This window comes from Hyperolius riggenbachi, chromosome 4, assembly GCF_040937935.1.
Source record: "Hyperolius riggenbachi isolate aHypRig1 chromosome 4, aHypRig1.pri, whole genome shotgun sequence".
NCBI classification, from domain to species: Eukaryota; Metazoa; Chordata; class Amphibia; order Anura; family Hyperoliidae; genus Hyperolius; species Hyperolius riggenbachi.
Genome location: NC_090649.1, coordinates 464,602,665 through 464,621,799, shown reverse-complemented (window position 1 = coordinate 464,621,799; position 19,135 = coordinate 464,602,665). Strand labels below are relative to the sequence as shown.

The following is a 19,135-nucleotide window of genomic DNA, read 5'->3' as shown; positions in this document are numbered from 1 at the left end:
TCTTCCGTGCGTCCCCGCTGGCTGCGCGTGCGCCGGATTCCCCGCTCGGTGCCGCTTATCTTCCGCTCGATTCCCTTCCATTGTCCCCTCGCGGGGAGCGAGCAGGGAATTGGCGGTGGTAAGATCCGTCCTGTCAGATCTTATCAATCGAGCCGCATCAGCTTTCATATTGTGTCATACATAGCATAGGATGGGGTTGAGGCTTAAGGGGCCCATACACTGCTCAATTTCAGCAATTGATTCTATTGAATCAATCGATTTGATCTATCTGAGTGAATGAAAAATCTAGGTCGATCTGCTGCTCGCAGCCCATAGAGTTGCATTGGATCTTAAGCCTCTTCTGCACGGTACAATTTTCCATCAGATAGATGGATCTATTAGATAGATAAATCTAATAAGAAATTGCATCGTGTGTAGACGTCCAAATTGTTTCAGATCAATTTTGCAATAGATGTTGCCTTGATGAGTACCCAAATCTATTGCAAAATCTAACGCAATCTGATTGGACCGGTTGTAAATTATCTAATAGATCCGTTAAATAGATCTGATGGAAAATTGTACCGTGTAGATGAGTCTTAATGGGGCAATAATGCATTTAGATCGATTTCCAATAGATTTAATTCTGAAATCTATTGGAAATCTGTTGCTAGTGTGTGGCACACATCAGATTCCGGTCAGATTCAACTTGACAGGCATCTGACAGAAATCTGATGGTCGAATCTGCTGCAAATCTATAAGTGTATGGCCACCTTTACACTAGCATCTATTCATGATCATGAGGCTAAACCAATTACTGTATTGCTCTGTGCTAACCTCCTACGTGTGGAATTTCTTTTTATTACACATCACTGAAGATGAACTGTAGTGAAAATAACATAATGAATAACATTTGCTTTTTTTGTTTAACCCTCCTGGCGGTATATTAAAAACCGCCAGGGGGCAGCGCAGCCGTTTTTTTGATTTATTATTTTTTTTAAATCATGTAGCGAGCCGAGGGCTCGCTACATGATAGCCGCTGCTCAGCGGCATCCCCCCAGCCCCGCCAATCGCCTCCGGCGATAGGCGATCAGGAAATCCCGTTCAAAGAACGGGATTTCCTGGAGGGCTTCCCCAGTCGCCATGGGACGGGGCGGGATGACGTCACCGACGTCATGGACGTCGTGACGTCTAAGGGAGTCCCGATCCACCCCTTGCCGCTGCCTGGCACTGATAGGCCAGGCAGCGCAGGGGTCTAGGAGGGGGGCTGTGTTGCGACGCGGATAGCGGCGATCGAGCGCGGAGCGGCGGCGATCGAAGTGCTGACGCAGCTAGCAAAGTGCTAGCTGCGTTCAGCAAAAAAAAAATTATTCAAATCGGCCCAGCAGGGCCTGAGAAAACATCCTGCTAACCTCCTTACCGCCAGGAAGGTTAAAGAAAACCGGTAACAAAAAAAACCCTCCCCTGGGGGGGTACTCGCCTCGGGTGGACGAAGCCTCCGGATCCTATTGAGGCTTCCCCCGTCCTCCTCGGTCCCACGGCGGCGGCGATAAAGCTCCCCGAGCGGCGGGGATGTAAATATTTACCTCCCAGGCTCCAGAGCAGGCGCAGTATCGGCTCCGCTCGGAGATAGGCGGAAATAGCCAATCACTGTCAGCCCGCTCTACTGCGCAGGCGCAATTATCCTGCGCCTGTGCAGTAGAGCGGACCCAACAAAGATCGGCTATTTTCGCCTATCTCCGTGCGGAGAGCCACAACAGCGCCCCTGCTGGAGCCAGGCAAGGTAAATAAATCTGAGCTTGTCAAGGGAGGATTCTGGGACACTTCGGGGGATCCAGCGCTGGATTGCCTGCAGCTACAGGGGAGGGGGAAGCCTCGTTGGGACCCTGAGGCTTCCCCTACCGAGGTGAGTACCCCCCAGGGGAACTTTTTTTTTTGTTACAGGTTCTCTTTAACAATATTTATAAACTATTTAGTCAGTGTTGGTCCATTGTCACAGTCGTAAACCTCTTTAGTATTGGCAAGCAAACTCTGTGGAGTGTGCGTTACTGAGAGTTCTCAAGCCGGCACAAGAAGATGGCTGGTCTCCCAGAATGCTCTGGGGGAAGAATTCTACATAATAAACTCCCTAGGACAGGGGTGTCGAGCTCCAATACAAAGTGGGCCAAAATTTTACATCGGTGACCTAGACGTGGGCCAATCTCTGTCTGTTGGGCATCATCCGCCCTTATAAGTACGGTTCACTGGCTGTAGTGCTTTCCCCGTCCCCCATATGGCTTCCCTGCTGGTATAGAGTGGGCCAACCATAATGCCAAGTGGGAAAACCACTTGAGGGCCAAAGTTAACAGCTCTGAGGCCGGATACGCACTATAAGAGCTTTTTAAAAAAATTTCCCGTTCACTTTCATTAAAATTGTGGAAAAAACGCAGCGATTTTTCATGTACGCGATCGTGTCGATTTTTACCGCAATGTTAATGAAGGTGAATGGGAGAAATTTTTATAAAAGCGCTCAGAGCACTAATCAATCACAAAGCGCTCAGATAAGCGATTATAGTGTGGGCATGTATGCCCTAGAATAAACCTCAGTGGGAGGGCGGGGCATCATTCAATATGCAGCAATATTTAAATATAGGAAGTGTTTTAAATGGTGGAACCAGGATGATTACTGTAAAAGTGGGTATCCTAAATATTTTACTGCATTCTACAATCTGTCACTACAGGGCCTCTTTATGTCAACTTTTACAGCTTCTGCCCCAAAATACAGCGTATAAACGGGAACTGTGACAAGCGGTATGATTAACACATCTGCCTGGGAAGGTTTCGGCTCTTGTTGTTCTGTGACGAGGGTCTTTTGGACCTTTTATCAGTTGTATTAAGTTGCCCACTAATGAGCCAATCTTTTTTTTTTTTACCAATCTTACCACTTGAATACTTTAGGTAGTCTCTTATATTGTATAGATTGTGTATTCACTCCCATTTTCCCCTCTACACAGCCCCGTACACATTCTTAGGAGTTCTGGTTCACTCTGAGGGTGCTGAGCAATCTGTAACTCTGGATGCTTCAATTCCTACTCCATAGAGCCACATTAATCCATGCCATGCACTGATGGGGATCAGCCAAATGAAAACAGTCTGTGTGCATGTTGGATTGTGGCTCTGTAATATTTACAGTCCTGTTTCTATGAGCGTGCAAATCGCCCGGGCGCCGGATTGAGCTGCAGAAGGGCGGCGGTTCCCGTATGCCAGGGGGTGCAGGCATAGTAGTTATAACCTGGCCTTCTGCTGCGGATCCCCTGCATCCTAAGTCTCCTTCCTCTCCCGGCGTCCGTCTGGTTGGAAACTGCGCCCCCTGTAATGACATGCAACAGCACCCCCTGTGATGACTTGCCGCATGTCATCACAGGGCGCTGTTACCAATGCGACAGACGCCGGGAGAGGAAGGAGATAGAGGCTGCACGGGATCGGCGGAAGGAAGTAGAGTTATAACTACTATGCCCCCCCCCCCCCCCCGCCACTGCAAGGAACCTACTTCTCTAACCTATACAGCGGTCACCTACCTAACTTGCACTGCGCGCACCTACCTATCTAACTTATACAGCGGACACACCTACCTATCTGATATACTGCAGGCACCTACCTATCTAACTTATACAGTGGACACCATACCTATCTAATATACTGCGGGCACTTACCTATCTAACCTATACAGCGGGCACCTACTTACCTAACCTATACAGTGGGCACTTACCTATCTAACCTATACTGGGGGCACTTACCTATCTAACCTATACTGGGGGCACCTACTTATCTAAGCTATACAGCGGGCACTTACCTATCTAACATGTACTGGGGGCACCTACCTATCTAATATACTGCGGGCACCTACCTATCTAATATACTGTGGGAACCTACCTATCTAATATACTGCGGGCACTTACCTGTCTAACCTCTACAGAGGACACCTACCTCTCTAACCTATACTGGGGGCACCTACCTATCTAACCTATACTGGGGGCACCTACCTATCCTATACTGGGGGCACTTACCTATCTAACCTATACTGGGGGCACCTACTTATCTAACCTATACAGCGGGCACTTACCTATCTAACATGTACTGGGGGCACCTACCTATCTAATATACTGCGGGCACCTACCTACCTAATATACTGTGGGAACCTACCTATCTAATATACTGCGGGCACTTACCTGTCTAACCTCTACAGAGGACACCTACCTATCTAACCTATACTGGGGGCACCTACCTATCTAACCTATACTGGGGGCACCTACCTATCTAACCTATACTGGGGGCACTTACCTATCTAACCTATACTGGGGGCACCTACTTATCTAACCTATACAGCGGGCACTTACCTATCTAACATGTACTGGGGGCACCTACCTATCTAATATACTGCGGGCACCTACCTATCTAATATACTGCGGGCACCTACCTACCTAATATACTGTGGGAACCTACCTATCTAATATACTGCGGGCACTTACCTGTCTAAACTCTACAGAGGACACCTACCTATCTAGCCTATACTGGGGGCACCTACCTATCTAGCCTATACTGGGGGCACCTACCTATCTAGCTTATACTGGGGCACCTACCTATCTAACCTTTACTGGGGGCAACTATGCCAGGCGTACCTATACTGGGGGGGAACCTATAGCTTGGCTAACCTATACTGCGGGCACCTATACCTGGCTCTACGGGGGAGGAGGGGGGTGATTTTTGCTGGGTGCAATTTAGCCTAGAAACTGCCCTGAATATTAACCAGCTGACACATCTTTGCATTCCAGCGGTTCTGGAGGTGTGTTTAGCTATCGGGGACAAAGAGATCATTTACATATTCAGCAGTGATTCATTGTGGGCCACCTCAGAGCTCACTCCAACCAGAATAATAGAAAATGCAGAGTTGGTGAAGGAAGGCCCGGTTCACACAGGCTTTCGGCGGTGACTCATTTAGATTATGCTAAACACTTCTGCAGACAAGCAGAGAGGCATTTGGCATCGGTTCCCAATGTTTGGTAAACGTTGGCCCTGCCGGCGGCACACGGAAGTACAGTGCTAAGCCATTCAGCTACAAAACCAGACATTGGGATCGAGTGCAGCTTTTGCGCAAACAATGGGAAAAGCCAGTACCGTCATTTAAAAAGTGCTGTCCATTTGCGTGGACAGCGCTTGTGTGACGAACAACACGGGCCCCTATTAAGGCCGGTTCAACACCTGGCTGAACCGACCCTTAAAGTGGATCTGCACCCTGTATGTATTTAGAGTTTAGCCTAATTCTCCCTAATCTGTGTCTAATCACAAATTGTAACTTGATCCCTCAGGTGTGTCAGCAGACTGCCACGGCAGATAAGCTCATTTGCAAGCACAGGATGTTAACAATATGTCTGCTTCCATGAAAGCAGGATGTAGAACTATTTGAGATTTATTGCAGGATTTGTAACAACTGTATCAAATAAATGTTTTTTTAACAGTGATTGTGCTGTTGCTTATCTTTTAGCGCAGAGAGGACCTTCTGAGTTCAGGTCCCTTTAGGCTAATTTCACACCAGGACGTTGCGTTAGAGGGGGCGTTAAGGTCGCATAACGTCCCCCTAACTCAACGCCTGGTGGTGCTGGATCTGGACGTCAGAGTGAGCCGCGTTGTGCAGCTCACTCTGGCGTCAGTGATGCCGTGATGCGCACTCTTGTGCGCATGCGGCATCACGTGGTCCCGCCGGCCAATCGCCGCACAGAGCGGCTGCTCCAGGAAGTAAGCCATGTGCCTGGCCGCTCTCCGCTCCTCCCCAACATTACTGAGCATGTGCAAGCAGTCTAACGCGGCTCAGCCGCGTCTAAAGTACTGCATGCAGTACGTTGTCTTGTGACGCAGCGTTACACTGTAACGCAACATCCGCACTGTGAACAGCCCCATTGATTTTTCATTGCTGTGCGTTGGGCTGCGTTACAGGCTGCTCTAACGTGCGCCTGTAACGTCCCACTGTGAAACCAGCCTTAATGTTATGTTAGGAACTTGGGTGGTGACTTATTTTTGTTGTGAATTCTGCTATCTGCAATCTCATTATTATCATCATTATCGGGCAGGCAGGTTTGCTGAGATCAGCTGAACACCGGTAACCAAACAGAACAAACCAGTAGTGTGTGTTTCATTGTGTGTCTGATAATACAAGATAGTGGCGATACCCATCTTCTATAAATATTCATTATGAGGACTGGGAGGATTATTGATGGTATCTGCCCACAACAGCTGCTCACATAGAGAGGACACAAACGGGCTGAAAGTGAAGCTGACTTGTGTGGGTTTGTGTGATGTTTTAAATATTTTGAGGCAAAGTCTTAACCCAATCTACACGATACGATTCTTTATACGATTCGATTACCATTCTATTTACGATCCGATTAAATCTGACATGTCCGATTAAGATTGGCTTCAGGCTAAATGGAATGCATTATGGGATGGAAGATTGCCTTGCCGGACTATCGTCCCTGTTTGCGATGTCTAATAATGAGGGTTGGGTAGGCGTGATGGACTAGATATTAATCTTTACAATTGAATTGTTTATACGCGGGATATGTCTTAAGCCCAATCTACACGATACGATATATTGTACGATTCGATTACGATTCTATTTACGATCCGATTAAATCCGACATGTACGATCGGGATTCGATTTGGCATTGTTTTGCAATGGCAAATCGAATTGAATCGAATCCTGATCGGACATGTTGGATTTAATCGGCTCGTACATAGAATCGTAATCGAATCGTACAAAGAATCGTATCGTGTAGATTGGGCTTTATTATCTTTGGATGCTCTGGTATTCCATTGTTCTCTTCTTTGTTATTATTTAAAGGAATCTGGAGGCAAAAGTAAATTTATGAGATAAACAATTGTATCTATCCTTTTGTACCAGTCAAACTAATTGTGCATTCTGAGTGCAAAAAAAAAAAAAAAACGCTCTCATTCGCTTTCATTAAAAGCGTGGTAAAAATCGCAGCGGGTTTTTTGTTTTTTTTTGTTTTGTTCTGTTTTGCATATGCAATCGTGATATTTTAATGGCCTAAGGCTGGAACCACACTATAAGCACTTTTCTGAGCACATTGTCATTATTAGCAATTCTGAGCACTTTTTAAAAATTTTTCCCATTCACTTTTATTAAAATTGCAGTAAAAATCACGATTGCATATGCAAAAAATCGTTGCGATTTTTTTAACCACGCTTTTAATTAAGGTGAATGAGAGTGATTGTGTTTTTTTTTATTTTTATTTTATTTTTTTTTGCGCTCAGAATGCATTAATCAATCACAAGCGCTCAGAAAAGCGCTTGTAGTGTGAATCCGGCCTAAAGGTGCCCATTAACGATTTCTCAAATGATTGACCATCTGATCCGAACTTTGAAATTGATTGGAAACGATCTTTCAGGTCCACCAAAAAAAGGGTACGATAAATAATCCAATCAGAGTAAAAGAACTGTTCCAGAATTTGGATTGACGTAATAATGTTAATGAGCACCTTATAGCAAACCTTATACGAAAACCCCCCAAATCTTATGAGATAATAAATTGTACAGTACAGACCAAAAGTTTGGACACCCCTTCTCATTCAGAGTTTTCTTTATTTTCATGACTATGAACATTGTAGATTCACACTGAAGGCATCCAAACTATGAATGAACACATGTGGAAGTATAGTACATAACCAAAAAGTGTGAAACAGCTGAAAATATGTCATATTCTAGGTTCTTCAAAGTAGCCACCTTTTGCTTTGATAACTGCTTTGCACACTCTTGGTATTCTCTTGATGAGCTTCAAGAGGTAGTCACCTGAAATGGTTTTCACTTCACAGGTGTGCCCTGTCAGGTTTAATAAGTGGGATTTCTTGCCTTATAAATGGGGTTGGGACCATCAGTTGCGTTGGGGAGAAGTCCGGTGGATACACAGCTGATAGTCCTACTGAATAGACTGTTAGAATTTGTATTATGGCAAGAAAAAAGCAGCTAAGTAAAGAAAAACGAGTGGCCATCATTAATTTAAGAAATGAAGGTCAGTCAGTCTGAAAAATTGGGAAAACTTTGAAAGTGTCGCCAAGTGCAGTCTCAAAAACCATCAAATGCTACAAAGAAACTGGCTCGCATGCGAACCGCCCCAGGAAAGGAAGACCAAGAGTCACCTCTGCTGTGGAGTAGAAGTTCATCCGAGTCACCAGCCTCAGAAATCGCAGGTTAACAGCAACTCAGATTAGAGACCAGATCAATGCCACACAGAGTTCTAGCAGCAGACACATCTCTAGTACAACTGTTAAGAGGAGACTGTGTGAATCAGGCCTTCATGGTAAAATATCTGCTAGGAAACCACTGCTAAGGACAGGCAGCAAGAAGACACGTGTTTGGGCTAAAGAACACAATGAATGAACATTAGACCAGTGGAAATCTGTGCTTTGGTCTGATGAGTCCAAATTTCAGATCTTTGGTTCCAACCACCGTGTCTTTGTGCGACGCAGAAAAGGTGAACGGATGGTCTCTACATGCCTGGTTCCCACCGTGAAGCATGGAGGAGGAGGTGTGATGGTGTGGGGGTGCTTTGCTGGTGACACTGTTGGGGATTTATTCAAAATTGAAGGCATACTAAACCAGCATGGCTACCACAGCATCTTGCAGCGGCATGCTATTCCATCCGGTTTGCGTTTAGTTGGACCATAATTTATTTTTCAACAGGACAATGAACCCAAACACACCTCCAGGCTGTGAAAGGGCTATTTAACAAGGAAGGATAGTGATGGGGTGCTGCGCCAGATGACCTGGCCTCCACAGTCACCAGACCTGAACCCAATCGAGATGGTTTGGAGTGAGCTGGACCGCAGAGTGAAGGCAAAAGGGCCAACAAGTGCTAAGCATCTCTGGGAACTCCTTCAAGACTGTTGGAAGACCATTTCAGGTGACCAACTCTTGAAGCTCATCAAGAGAATGCCAAGAGTGTGCAAAGCAGTAATCAAAGCAAAAGGTGGCTACTTTGAAGGACCTAGAATATGACATATTTTCTGTTGTTTCACACTTTTTGGTTATGTATTATATTTCCACATGTGTTAATTCCTAGTTTGGATGCCTTCAGTGTGAATCTACAATGTTCATAATCAGGTGTGTCCAAACTTCTGGTCTGTACTGTATGTATAGTACTGATAATGAATAGAACATTGGTGGCAAAGAAAGGAGTGTCATATTTTTATTTTCAGTTATGTACTCTGTGTTCTCCCCAGGCACTTTTAGCCGGGTGCTCCACCCGGCCAATTTTGATGAGCACCCGGCAGTCATCGGCTCACCTCCTCTTATGCCGTAAGCAGAGATGCACACAGGAGAACAAGCCCTGCATTCTCTCATCACCCCACCCGGCTACTTTTTCATGCCACCCTGCTGGAAAAAAAATCTGTGGAGAACACTGTATACTGTAGTTTTTTTTTTTTTTTTAAATTTAACCTCAATCTGTTACAGTTGCCATTTTAAAACTACATTTTTTTTTTTTATTTTTTTTTTAAAGGGACACTTAAAGGAATACTATCGATGTATGCATTTATTTTTAAATGCTGTATGTTGTAGCACACATTAGGGCAAGTACTAGGAGCAATTTGATTCCTCACACAGCTGTTCCTCTCAGCTGTAAAATCCTCCCTCAGTTTTGGCATCAGTGTTGGATACAAAATGTATCTAATACTGAGCTCCCAGAGGGCTAGACCATGTCTCTGCAAAGGGGAGATGCTATCAACTCCTCAGTTTATAGTTTAATTATCACCTTACTGAAAGAATCTTGTTGATATGGTGGTAAGGGGTTAAAGATTCTAGCAATGTGTGTGTATTATCTTTGCTTCTCTTTACTGATAAAGATACTAATAATGCTAATTGTAGACAGTGGTCTGCCCCTCTCAGCAGCTTGTAAAGTGGATGCAGCCTGGAGTGAATGCCTCAAGCAGGCAGCCAGTCTGAGTGTAAACACAGACTCCTGGTATAGCTAGTTATATTCCAGCAATATTCCAGCTCATTTAGTTACCACCTCAGATCAGCCCATTTCTCCTCATGTCTTCTGCATGCTGTGAGTGACACAGTGACATATATTTGTGAGCTGTGTGACAGAGTAACCAAGCAGCTCAGGGTGACCCAAACTACTATGAGCTGTGTGAGAAATGAATTTTTAAGCAGGGATAGTGAGAGAGAGACCTGGGTGAATAAATAAAGTGCTCTTAGCACTAGTGGTAATGTGTACACTAATATAGAGTATTAAAAAAAAAGTCGTTTCAATCGATAGTATTCCTTTAAGCCAGAAAAAAAAAATAGTTTTACTCACCTGGGGCTTCTACCAGCCCCCTGCAGCAGTCCTGTGCCCTCGCAGCCACTCACTAATCCTCTGGTCCTTCGCTGCCAGCTAGTTTCGTTTTTGCCGACAGGCCCGACAGGACTGGCCACGCGTAGCTTTTTCTGCATTCCCGACTGTAATTAGCGCTATTGGGCTGCAACGCGTACAAAAATACGCGTTGCCGCATATCTATGCGTTCATAATGCGGCAACGCGTATTTTTGTGGAAACTAGCTGGCAGCGGGGGACCAGAGGATTAGTGAGTGGCTGCGAGGGCACAGGACTGCTGCAGGGGGCTGGTAGAAGCCCCAGGTGAGTAAAACTCATTTTTTTTTGACTTAAGGTTCACTTTTAGCTATAAAACAAAGCAGAAAAGATGACCCTTTGAACTTTCCTGCAGTAAAACCTTATTTTAAGCTGTCTCTCACTGTTAAGTGCTTCAGAAAACAGGACCTGAGTTGGGTACAATCGCTCAGAGAAGCTCTTTTGTATAGATAAATTGAGTTTATTTTAACTCTTCCTCTACTGGAAACCATTTGAGACTCTTCTTTGCTACTAATGTTCTATTTCTTTAGCTGTACTACACATACAATGTATTATCTCATAAGTTTGTTATTGCTTCAGGTTTGCTTAAAGCTGCTGATTGGCTCAGGATCATGATGTATGTTTCTTGCAGTAAACTTGGAGAACTAGCATCCGATTGGTCGTGACTGAGCGTGTTTTTGTGTTTTGGATATTCTAGAGCAGCGCTCCTTGTATTCTGTTCATTGATGAGATCGACGCCATTACGCCAAAGCGGGAAGTGGCCTCCAAGGACATGGAAAGAAGGATAGTGGCCCAGCTGCTCAGCTGTATGGACGGTCAGTATCGCCCCTCTCTTCACCTGCACCCTTTTCCTGCAAAATCCCGCATGGGGCACACGGTCAGGGACGCGTTCTGTTCTGCCCAGAGTGGAGGCAGTACTGTACACAAAGTGAACCTGGCTTTCGGAACAAAGACTTAGGCCTCAATTCACTAAGATCATGCTGGAGATAATAAAGCAAGAGAAAACTTACCTCCACACGTGAGAGAGTTATCTTACCTCTTCATTCCTTAAGTTACCTCTCCTGTAGTTAATTTACCTCCTCTGTAGTTATTTTCACACGCAGTTAATTAACAGCCTGTCTTTAACTCTGGAGTTATTTTAAGGATTGGAGAGTTAATTTAAAGACAGAAGAGTTAACTTTAGGTTTGCCTGAGGTAAAATGTTTCCTGAATACTACATGCCTTATCACCATGGTAACAACTCTAGAAGAGTTATTAAAGACAGGAGATAAGCTTAGTGAATTGAGGCCTTCGACTTGATTCAGATGGACGCTTGTGGGGAGTTAAATACATTTTTGCCAAACGTAAAAAGTGTTTTTAGAGGGATCTACCACTGTTCTGTAAATTTGAAGTTGAGCATTTCTTTTAAAAATGGTGCCAGCAGTCCGTGTAAATGCCGCGGTAGATCCCATCGACTCACCTCTTTTGCTGCCTACACGACAGCTGTCACAGGATTGACATTAAACGTCTTCAAAGGACTTTAAAAGCTGTTAGGGCCCGTTTCCACTAGGGCGGTTTCGCCGGCGATTCGGCAGAGTTTCCCCGCACATCATTCGCACGGGGAAACTCTGCCATAAGGGATGACAGTGCCGCGGCGGAATCGCTTGCGGGAGCGATTCGCCCGGAACCCCCCGCAGATTTCGCCACGGAGGCTGCAAATCCCATAGCCGTGCATGGCACGGCTCATGGGATTCGCCTGCGATCCCGCCCACCGGCTCAGTGCGGTGTGCGTCTGCGAGACGCACGCCGCACTAGTGGAAACGGGCCCTTAACGTTGGCGTTCAAATGAGCCACCCAGCAGAAGCCCTACAAGCATCCAACTGAACCAAGCCTTATACTTGTAATTTGTATGGCAAGAGGCGTACACTGCATTCCAAATGATTATGTAAATTGTATTTTAGTGTAATAAAGATTAAATATTTTTGCTTTTTAATTAAACTCATGGAAGCACACCCAAAGTAAAGTAAACTTTATTCTGCTGCAGGGCTAAAATTTTCCTGCCGCTGGGGAAGTGAGCACCTGATCTGCTGCATGCTTGTTCAGGGTCTATGGCTAAACGTATTAGAGGTAGAGGATCAGCAGAACAGCCAGGCAATGTGCATTGCTTAACCCCCTCCCGAATGCCAATTGGTGTCGGGAGGGTGGCTGCCCCAGGACTGTGTAGCGCTAATTAGCGTCAAGTCCTGGGGGCGGGGCTTTGCAGGGGATCCACTCCATCATCAGTCTGCCAGCGCCGTCTATTTACATTGTACAGCGCTGCAATCTAAGGCAGCGCTGTACTGGGGACAGCTGTGTCACTCTGCTGTCCCCTGAAGAGGCACAGAGAGCAATCCCCTCTCATAGGCTGATGCCTATGAGAGCTGATCGCTGGGATTGGCTGTCGGGGGAGGGGGAAAATAAAAAAATACACATTTATTTAAAAAAAAAAATCCCACAAAGTTCTGTTAGTGGGCAGGGGGGGGGGGGGGATCATTTGTGTGCTGAGTTGTACGGCCCTGCAGCGAGGCCTTAAAACCTAATGAAACACAGAATTTCTTCTTTGCTCTAAAATATTATTTATAGCATATTATAAACTACCATTATGGTTTTTTTTACTAGAAGAGCATTCAATTAGTTAAACACGGGAGTTACAAGCTCAGTGCAGAGAAAGCTGGACGCATCCGAACTGGAGATAATGTTAACTTGTGTTTACTTAATTGTGTCAAGTGAGGAATGTTACACCTTCTCTGACTCTGCAGACTCTCCTGAACACAGACAGACAATCAGGCCTAGTGCACACCAGAGCGGTTCGGCTGCGGTTTGCGATCCGCTTGCGGGTGCGGATCCGCTAGGGTAATGTATTTCAATGGACTGGTGCACACCAGAGCGGGAGGCGTTTTGCAGAAACGCATACTCCCGGGCTGCTGCAGATTTTGGATTGCGGATGCCTCAATGTTAAGTATAGGAAAAACGCAAACCGCTCTGAAAAACGGCACTTCAGAGCGGTTTGCCAGGCGTTTTTGTTACAGTAGCTGTTCAGTAACAGCTTTACTGTAACAATACATGAAATCTACTATACCAAAAACGCTTCACAAAACCGCAAAATGCTAGCTGAAACGCTACCGAAAAATAAGTGTTTCAAAATCTGTTAGCATTTTGCGGATCTGCTAGCGTTTTTTGGTGTGCACCAGACCTCAGAAAGCATTTCTGCCTTCAATACAAGATGAATAAAACCAGTTATGTACAGTGGAGGAAATAATTATTTGACCCCTCACTGATTTTGTAAGTTTGTCCAATGACAAAGAAATGAAAAGTCTCAGAACAGTTTCATTTCAATGGTAGGTTTATTTTAACAGTGGCAGATAGCACATCAAAAGGAAAATCGAAAAAATAACCTTAAATAAAAGATAGCAACTGATTTGCAATTCATTGAGTGAAATACGTTTTTGAACCCCTACCAACCATTAAGAGTTCTGGCTCCCACAGAGTGGTTAGACACTTCTACTCAATTAGTCACCCTCATTAAGGACACCTGTCTTAACTAGTCACCTGTATAAAAGACACCTGTCCACAGAATCAATCAATCAAGCAGACTTCAAACTCTCCAACATGGGAAAGACCAAAGAGCTGTCCAAGGATGTCAGAGACAAAATTGTAGACCTGCACAAGGCTGGAATGGGCTACAAAACCATTAGCAAGAAGCTGGGAGAGAAGGTGACAACTGTTGGTGCGATTGTTCGAAAATGGAAGGAGCATAAAATGACCATCAATCGACCTCGCTCTGGGGCTCCACGCAAGATCTCACCTCGTGGGGTGTCGATGGTTCTGAGAAAGGTGAAAAAGCATCCTAGAACTACACGGGAGGAGTTAGTGAATGACCTCAAATTAGCAGGGACCACAGTCACCAAGAAAACCATTGGAAACACATTACACCGCAATGGATTAAAATCCTGCAGGGCTCGCAAGGTCCCCCTGCTCAAGAAGGCACATGTGCAGGCCCGTCTGAAGTTTGCCAATGAACACCTGAATGATTCTGTGAGTGACTGGGAGAAGGTGCTGTGGTCTGATGAGACCAAAATAGAGCTCTTTGGCATTAACTCAACTCGCTGTGTTTGGAGGAAGAAAAATGCTGCCTATGACCCCCAAAACACCGTCCCCACCGTCAAGCATGGGGGTGGAAACCTTTTGCTTTGGGGGTGTTTCTCTGCTAAGGGTACAGGACAACTTAATTGCATTAACAGGAAAATGGACGGAGCCATGTATCGTGAAATCTTGAATGACAACCTCCTTCCCTCTGCCAGGAAACTGAAAATGGGTCGTGGATAAGTGTTCCAGCACGACAATGACCCAAAACATACAGCAAAGGCAACAAAGGAGTGGCTCAAGAAGAAGCACATTAAGGTCATGGAGTGGCCTAGTCAGTCTCCGGACCTTAATCCGATACAAAACCTATGGAGGGAGCTCAAGCTCAGAGTTGCACAGAGACAGCCTCGAAACCTTAGGGATTTAGAGATGATCTGCAAATAGGAGTGGACCAACGTTCCTCCTAAAATGTGTGCAAACTTGGTCATCAATTACAAGAAACGTTTGACCTCTGTGCTTGCAAACAAGGGTTTTTCCACTAAGTATTAAGTCTTTTATTGTTAGAGGGTTCAAAAACTTATTTCACTCAATGAAATGCAAATCAGTTGCTATCTTTTATTTAAGGTTATTTTTTCGATTTTCCTTTTGATGTGCCATCTGCCACTGTTAAAATAAACCTACCATTGAAATGATACTGTTCTGAGACTTTTCATTTCTTTGTCATTGGACAAACTTACAAAATCAGTGAGGGGTCAAATAATTATTTCCTCTGTATAAAACGCACTTTGGCCTCAATTCACTAAGCTTATCTCCTGTCTTTAATAACGTTTCTAGAGTGATCACCATGGTGATGAGGCATGTAGTATTCAGGAAACCTTTTACCTCAGGCAAACCTAAAGTTAACTCTTCTGTCTTTAAATTAACTCTTCAATCCTTAAAATAACTCCAGAGTTAAAGACAGGCTGTTTATTAACTGCATGTGAAAATAACAACAGAGGAGGTAAATTAACTACAGAGGTGGTAACTTAAAAAAATGAAGAGATGAGATTACTCTCTTAGGCCTGGTGCACACCAGAGGAGTTTTTCTGAGCGTTTTGAGTTTTTAAATCTGCTGCTAATGTTATCCTATGTGTCTGTGCACACTGGAGCAATGAGGTTTTGTAAAAAAAAAACATAGCATTACATTGGGAAGAGCTTTTGAAACCTCTAAAAGCTCTTCCCAATGTAATGCTATGGGGTTTTTTACAAAACCTCATTGCTCCAGTGTGCACGGACACATAGGATAACATTAGCAGCAGATTTAAAAACTCAAAACGCTCAGAAAAACTCCTCTGGTGTGCACCAGGCCTAACTGTGTGGCGGTAAGTTTTCTCTCGCCTTATCTCCAGCATGATCTTCGTGCATTGAGGCCAATGTCAGGTCTCAGAGCAAAAAACGTGTACTTTGGGAACTTATAATTTCTAAATGAATAATAATACTTATGCACAAAAGCAAATCTGATAACCGTATGGCATATAAAAAGTAGGAAAACATGTCTTTATTGAATATTATGTCAGGGTTTTATACCGCTTTAAAGCTGCAGTGGCCTGAATTGTAAAAAAAAACAGCCTGGTCACTAGGGGGGTGTAAGCCTATGGTCCTGAAGTGGTAAAAAGGAAATAAAAATATCTCTGTACCCCTCTCACTGAAGGTGAGCATTCAGGCAGATTTACCAGCAGAACTGGAAATAGTAAAACGTTCCACAGAATTACAAATGAAAGGCATCTTTCTGGGAAATTCTTCTATAACCGTTTTCACTTTCCTCCCATCAGACTTGAACAGCCTTGCAGTGACGGCGCAGGTATTGGTCATCGGAGCCACAAACAGACCGGATTCCCTGGATCCCGCGCTGAGGCGCGCCGGGAGGTTTGACAGAGAGATCTGCCTGGGGATTCCCGATGAGAAAGCCAGACACAGGTAATACTGGTGATCCCACTGTGTGTTCTCTCTATCATTGGCAGCATGTTATATTGTTATCCTGCCTCTGTTAACTACGGCCTGTCAGGTGGTTGTTTTTCATTTGTGTTTTTTCCACCAGCATTGGGGACATTTCTGTGCAGTCTGTACAATACACCCTGCCCAGTAACACCCCAGCACTCCCCATGTGACTCCATGGATAATTGGCTGTACTGAGCACAAGTCTGAAGCTGTCCCTGCAAATAAAACAGAAGAAACATAAATCTAAAATAATGCTACTGTATCCCTCCATAATGTCACATAGGTTTGAAAAAGACATGCGTCTATCGAGTTCAATCAGAAAATAACATAACACTGGCAGTACCTTCACGTAACTTGGTTGCTCCAGAGGAAGGCGAAAAACCCTTACAAGGCATGGGTCAATTAGCCCTAAAAAGGAAAAAAAGTGAATATGTAAACTTAAAGCAAATTCTTTGTTTTAAGAAAGCAAACTTGTTTTTCTTAGCATTTTAGTAAGGGGGTTGCATTCCAGCGGTTCTGGAGGTGTATTTAGCTTCTAGGGGCCTGTTCAGACTGTCAGCGTTTGTAGAACGCGTATAAATTCAAAGAAACGCAAGTTGAAAAACGCATGTGTTTTTCCTGCGTTTGAATGCGTTTTCTATTGCTTTTTGCATACACACGTGACCCAGGAAAAAAAAAAGAATTATGGGAACCACAGAGGGAAACGTACGCGTTTTTGATACGCGTCCATAGACTTTCATTGCGTCCGTTTCTATGCGTGATGCACAGAACTGCGTGCAGCAATGCGGATGAGAAACGTATGCGTCTCATACGCATACATGTGAACGAGGCAATTAGAAAACATTAGTAGCCGTTTCTATGCGGAAAGTCTGCCTGTACGCGTTCTGGAAAAACAGCTAGAAACGCACATAGTCTGAACAGGCCGTTAGGGTAACAATGGTTAATTTGCATATATTCAGCAGTGGTGCCTGGGAGACATCTCAAGCTCACTCCAACCTGAATTATCGCAAATTCTTTCTGTTTTAAGAAAGCAAACTTTTGTTTTTCTTAACATCTTAGTAAGGGGGCTTTTAGGACCATTGTAGTCCCTTACACACTCCAATGAGTTCTGGGTCACCATGAGCTTGCTGGTTAGTCTGTACCTCTCGGTGTTACAAGCCCTACTGCATAGAGCCAAATTAATCCATGCCATGCACTGAGGATCAAACAATCCGAAACAGTCTGTATGCATGTTGGATTATTATGGCTCTGTACAAATTAACAGGCTGACACATCATTGCATTCCAGCGGTTCTGGAGGTGTGTTTAGCTTCTAAGGGCTCGTTTCCACTATTGCGGTGCAGAATCGCCTGGATTCCACCGCTGTTGAAATTCCATGAATTAGCATGCTGATGCGAATTTTTGCGCGTTTTTTGCCGCGAATTCGCATGCGAATTCGCATAGGTGAGGGTATATGCGAAATTAACCATGTCACTGCCTGTTTGAATTACATTGGTACCTATGCGAATTCGCATACCATAGCCGCATGCGAATTTCCTATTAAATACATTAGCGGCGATTCGCATGCATTCCACTCGCAGGCGAATTCGTTGGCTCTTTTGTGCGTTTTTTTACCGCTGAAAAAAAGCACCTCAACAACGCTACAGTGGAAACAGGCCCATCCACTTGCATTACATGTGCGAATCTGCATGCGTTGGACGCATGCAGATTCGCGATAGTGGAAACGAGCCCTAAGGGTAACAATGGTTAATTTGCATATATTCAGCAGTGATGCACTGGGAGACATCTCAAGCTCACGCCAACCTGAATTATCGCAAATTCTTTCTGTTTTAAGAAAGCAAACTTTTGTTTTTCTAAACTTAAAGCGGGATTGTCACCATAAAAATCAAGTTTCAACAGCAACTGGTCTGAGTGTATTAAGTGATAAAGATGCTAATCCTGCATTCAAAACTTTCAAAACTTTTTCTGCTGTTTATGGTTTGGAGTTATCACATACCTTAGGAGCACTGGCCCTTTAAAGGGGAACTGAAGAGAGAGGTATATGGAGGCTGTCATGTTTATTTCCTTTTAATCAATACCAGTTGCCTGGCAGCCCTGCTGGTCTATTTCTCTGCAGTAGTATCTGATTAAAACCAGAAACAAGCATGCAGCTAGTCTTGTCAGATCAGACTTATAAGTCTGAACCACTGAAACACCTGATCTGCTGCATGCTTGTTCAGGGGCTATGGCTAATAGTATTAGAGGCAAAGGATCAGCAGGGCTACCAGGCAACTGGTATTGTCTAAAAGGAAATGAACATGACAGCCTCCATATACCTCTCTCTTCAGTTCCCCTTTAATAGTCGGTGCCAAACAGTTGCATGCCGGGGGGTTCTTTTTATCTATAATATATTCCTCCTCTTCCATTTATTTCCCTGCCTATCTGAAACACTATCCTCTGCTCACTTGCGTTTACAAGCAAAGCTGAGGTGACTCAGCGATTGGAGGAGAAAAGAAAAAAAAAAGTTAAGGGCAGAAATGACATCAGGATTTAGCCTCAAATTGTGGGCAAAAGACATGGATCCCACCAGGAACAGAATTCTCTTCATTTACTATATAAAATTCACTGAAATCAAACCGTGGACAGTACAATACATGTGTTATGCAAGTAGATCAAGTATTCATCTACTTATATATGTT

At 44.4% G+C, this 19,135-nt stretch overlaps 1 protein-coding gene across 1 annotated transcript in view; it reads left to right on the top strand.

The window, feature by feature from the left end:
* Positions 1 to 19,135, top strand: part of NVL (nuclear VCP like) — a 116,189-nt gene that overhangs the window by 32,433 nt on the left and 64,621 nt on the right. Inside the window, exons 11-12 of the mRNA XM_068232849.1 lie at positions 11,078 to 11,195; positions 16,293 to 16,437. Of these exons, the coding sequence (XP_068088950.1) occupies positions 11,078 to 11,195; positions 16,293 to 16,437 (263 nt within the window). The remainder of the gene's footprint in view (positions 1 to 11,077; positions 11,196 to 16,292; positions 16,438 to 19,135) is intronic.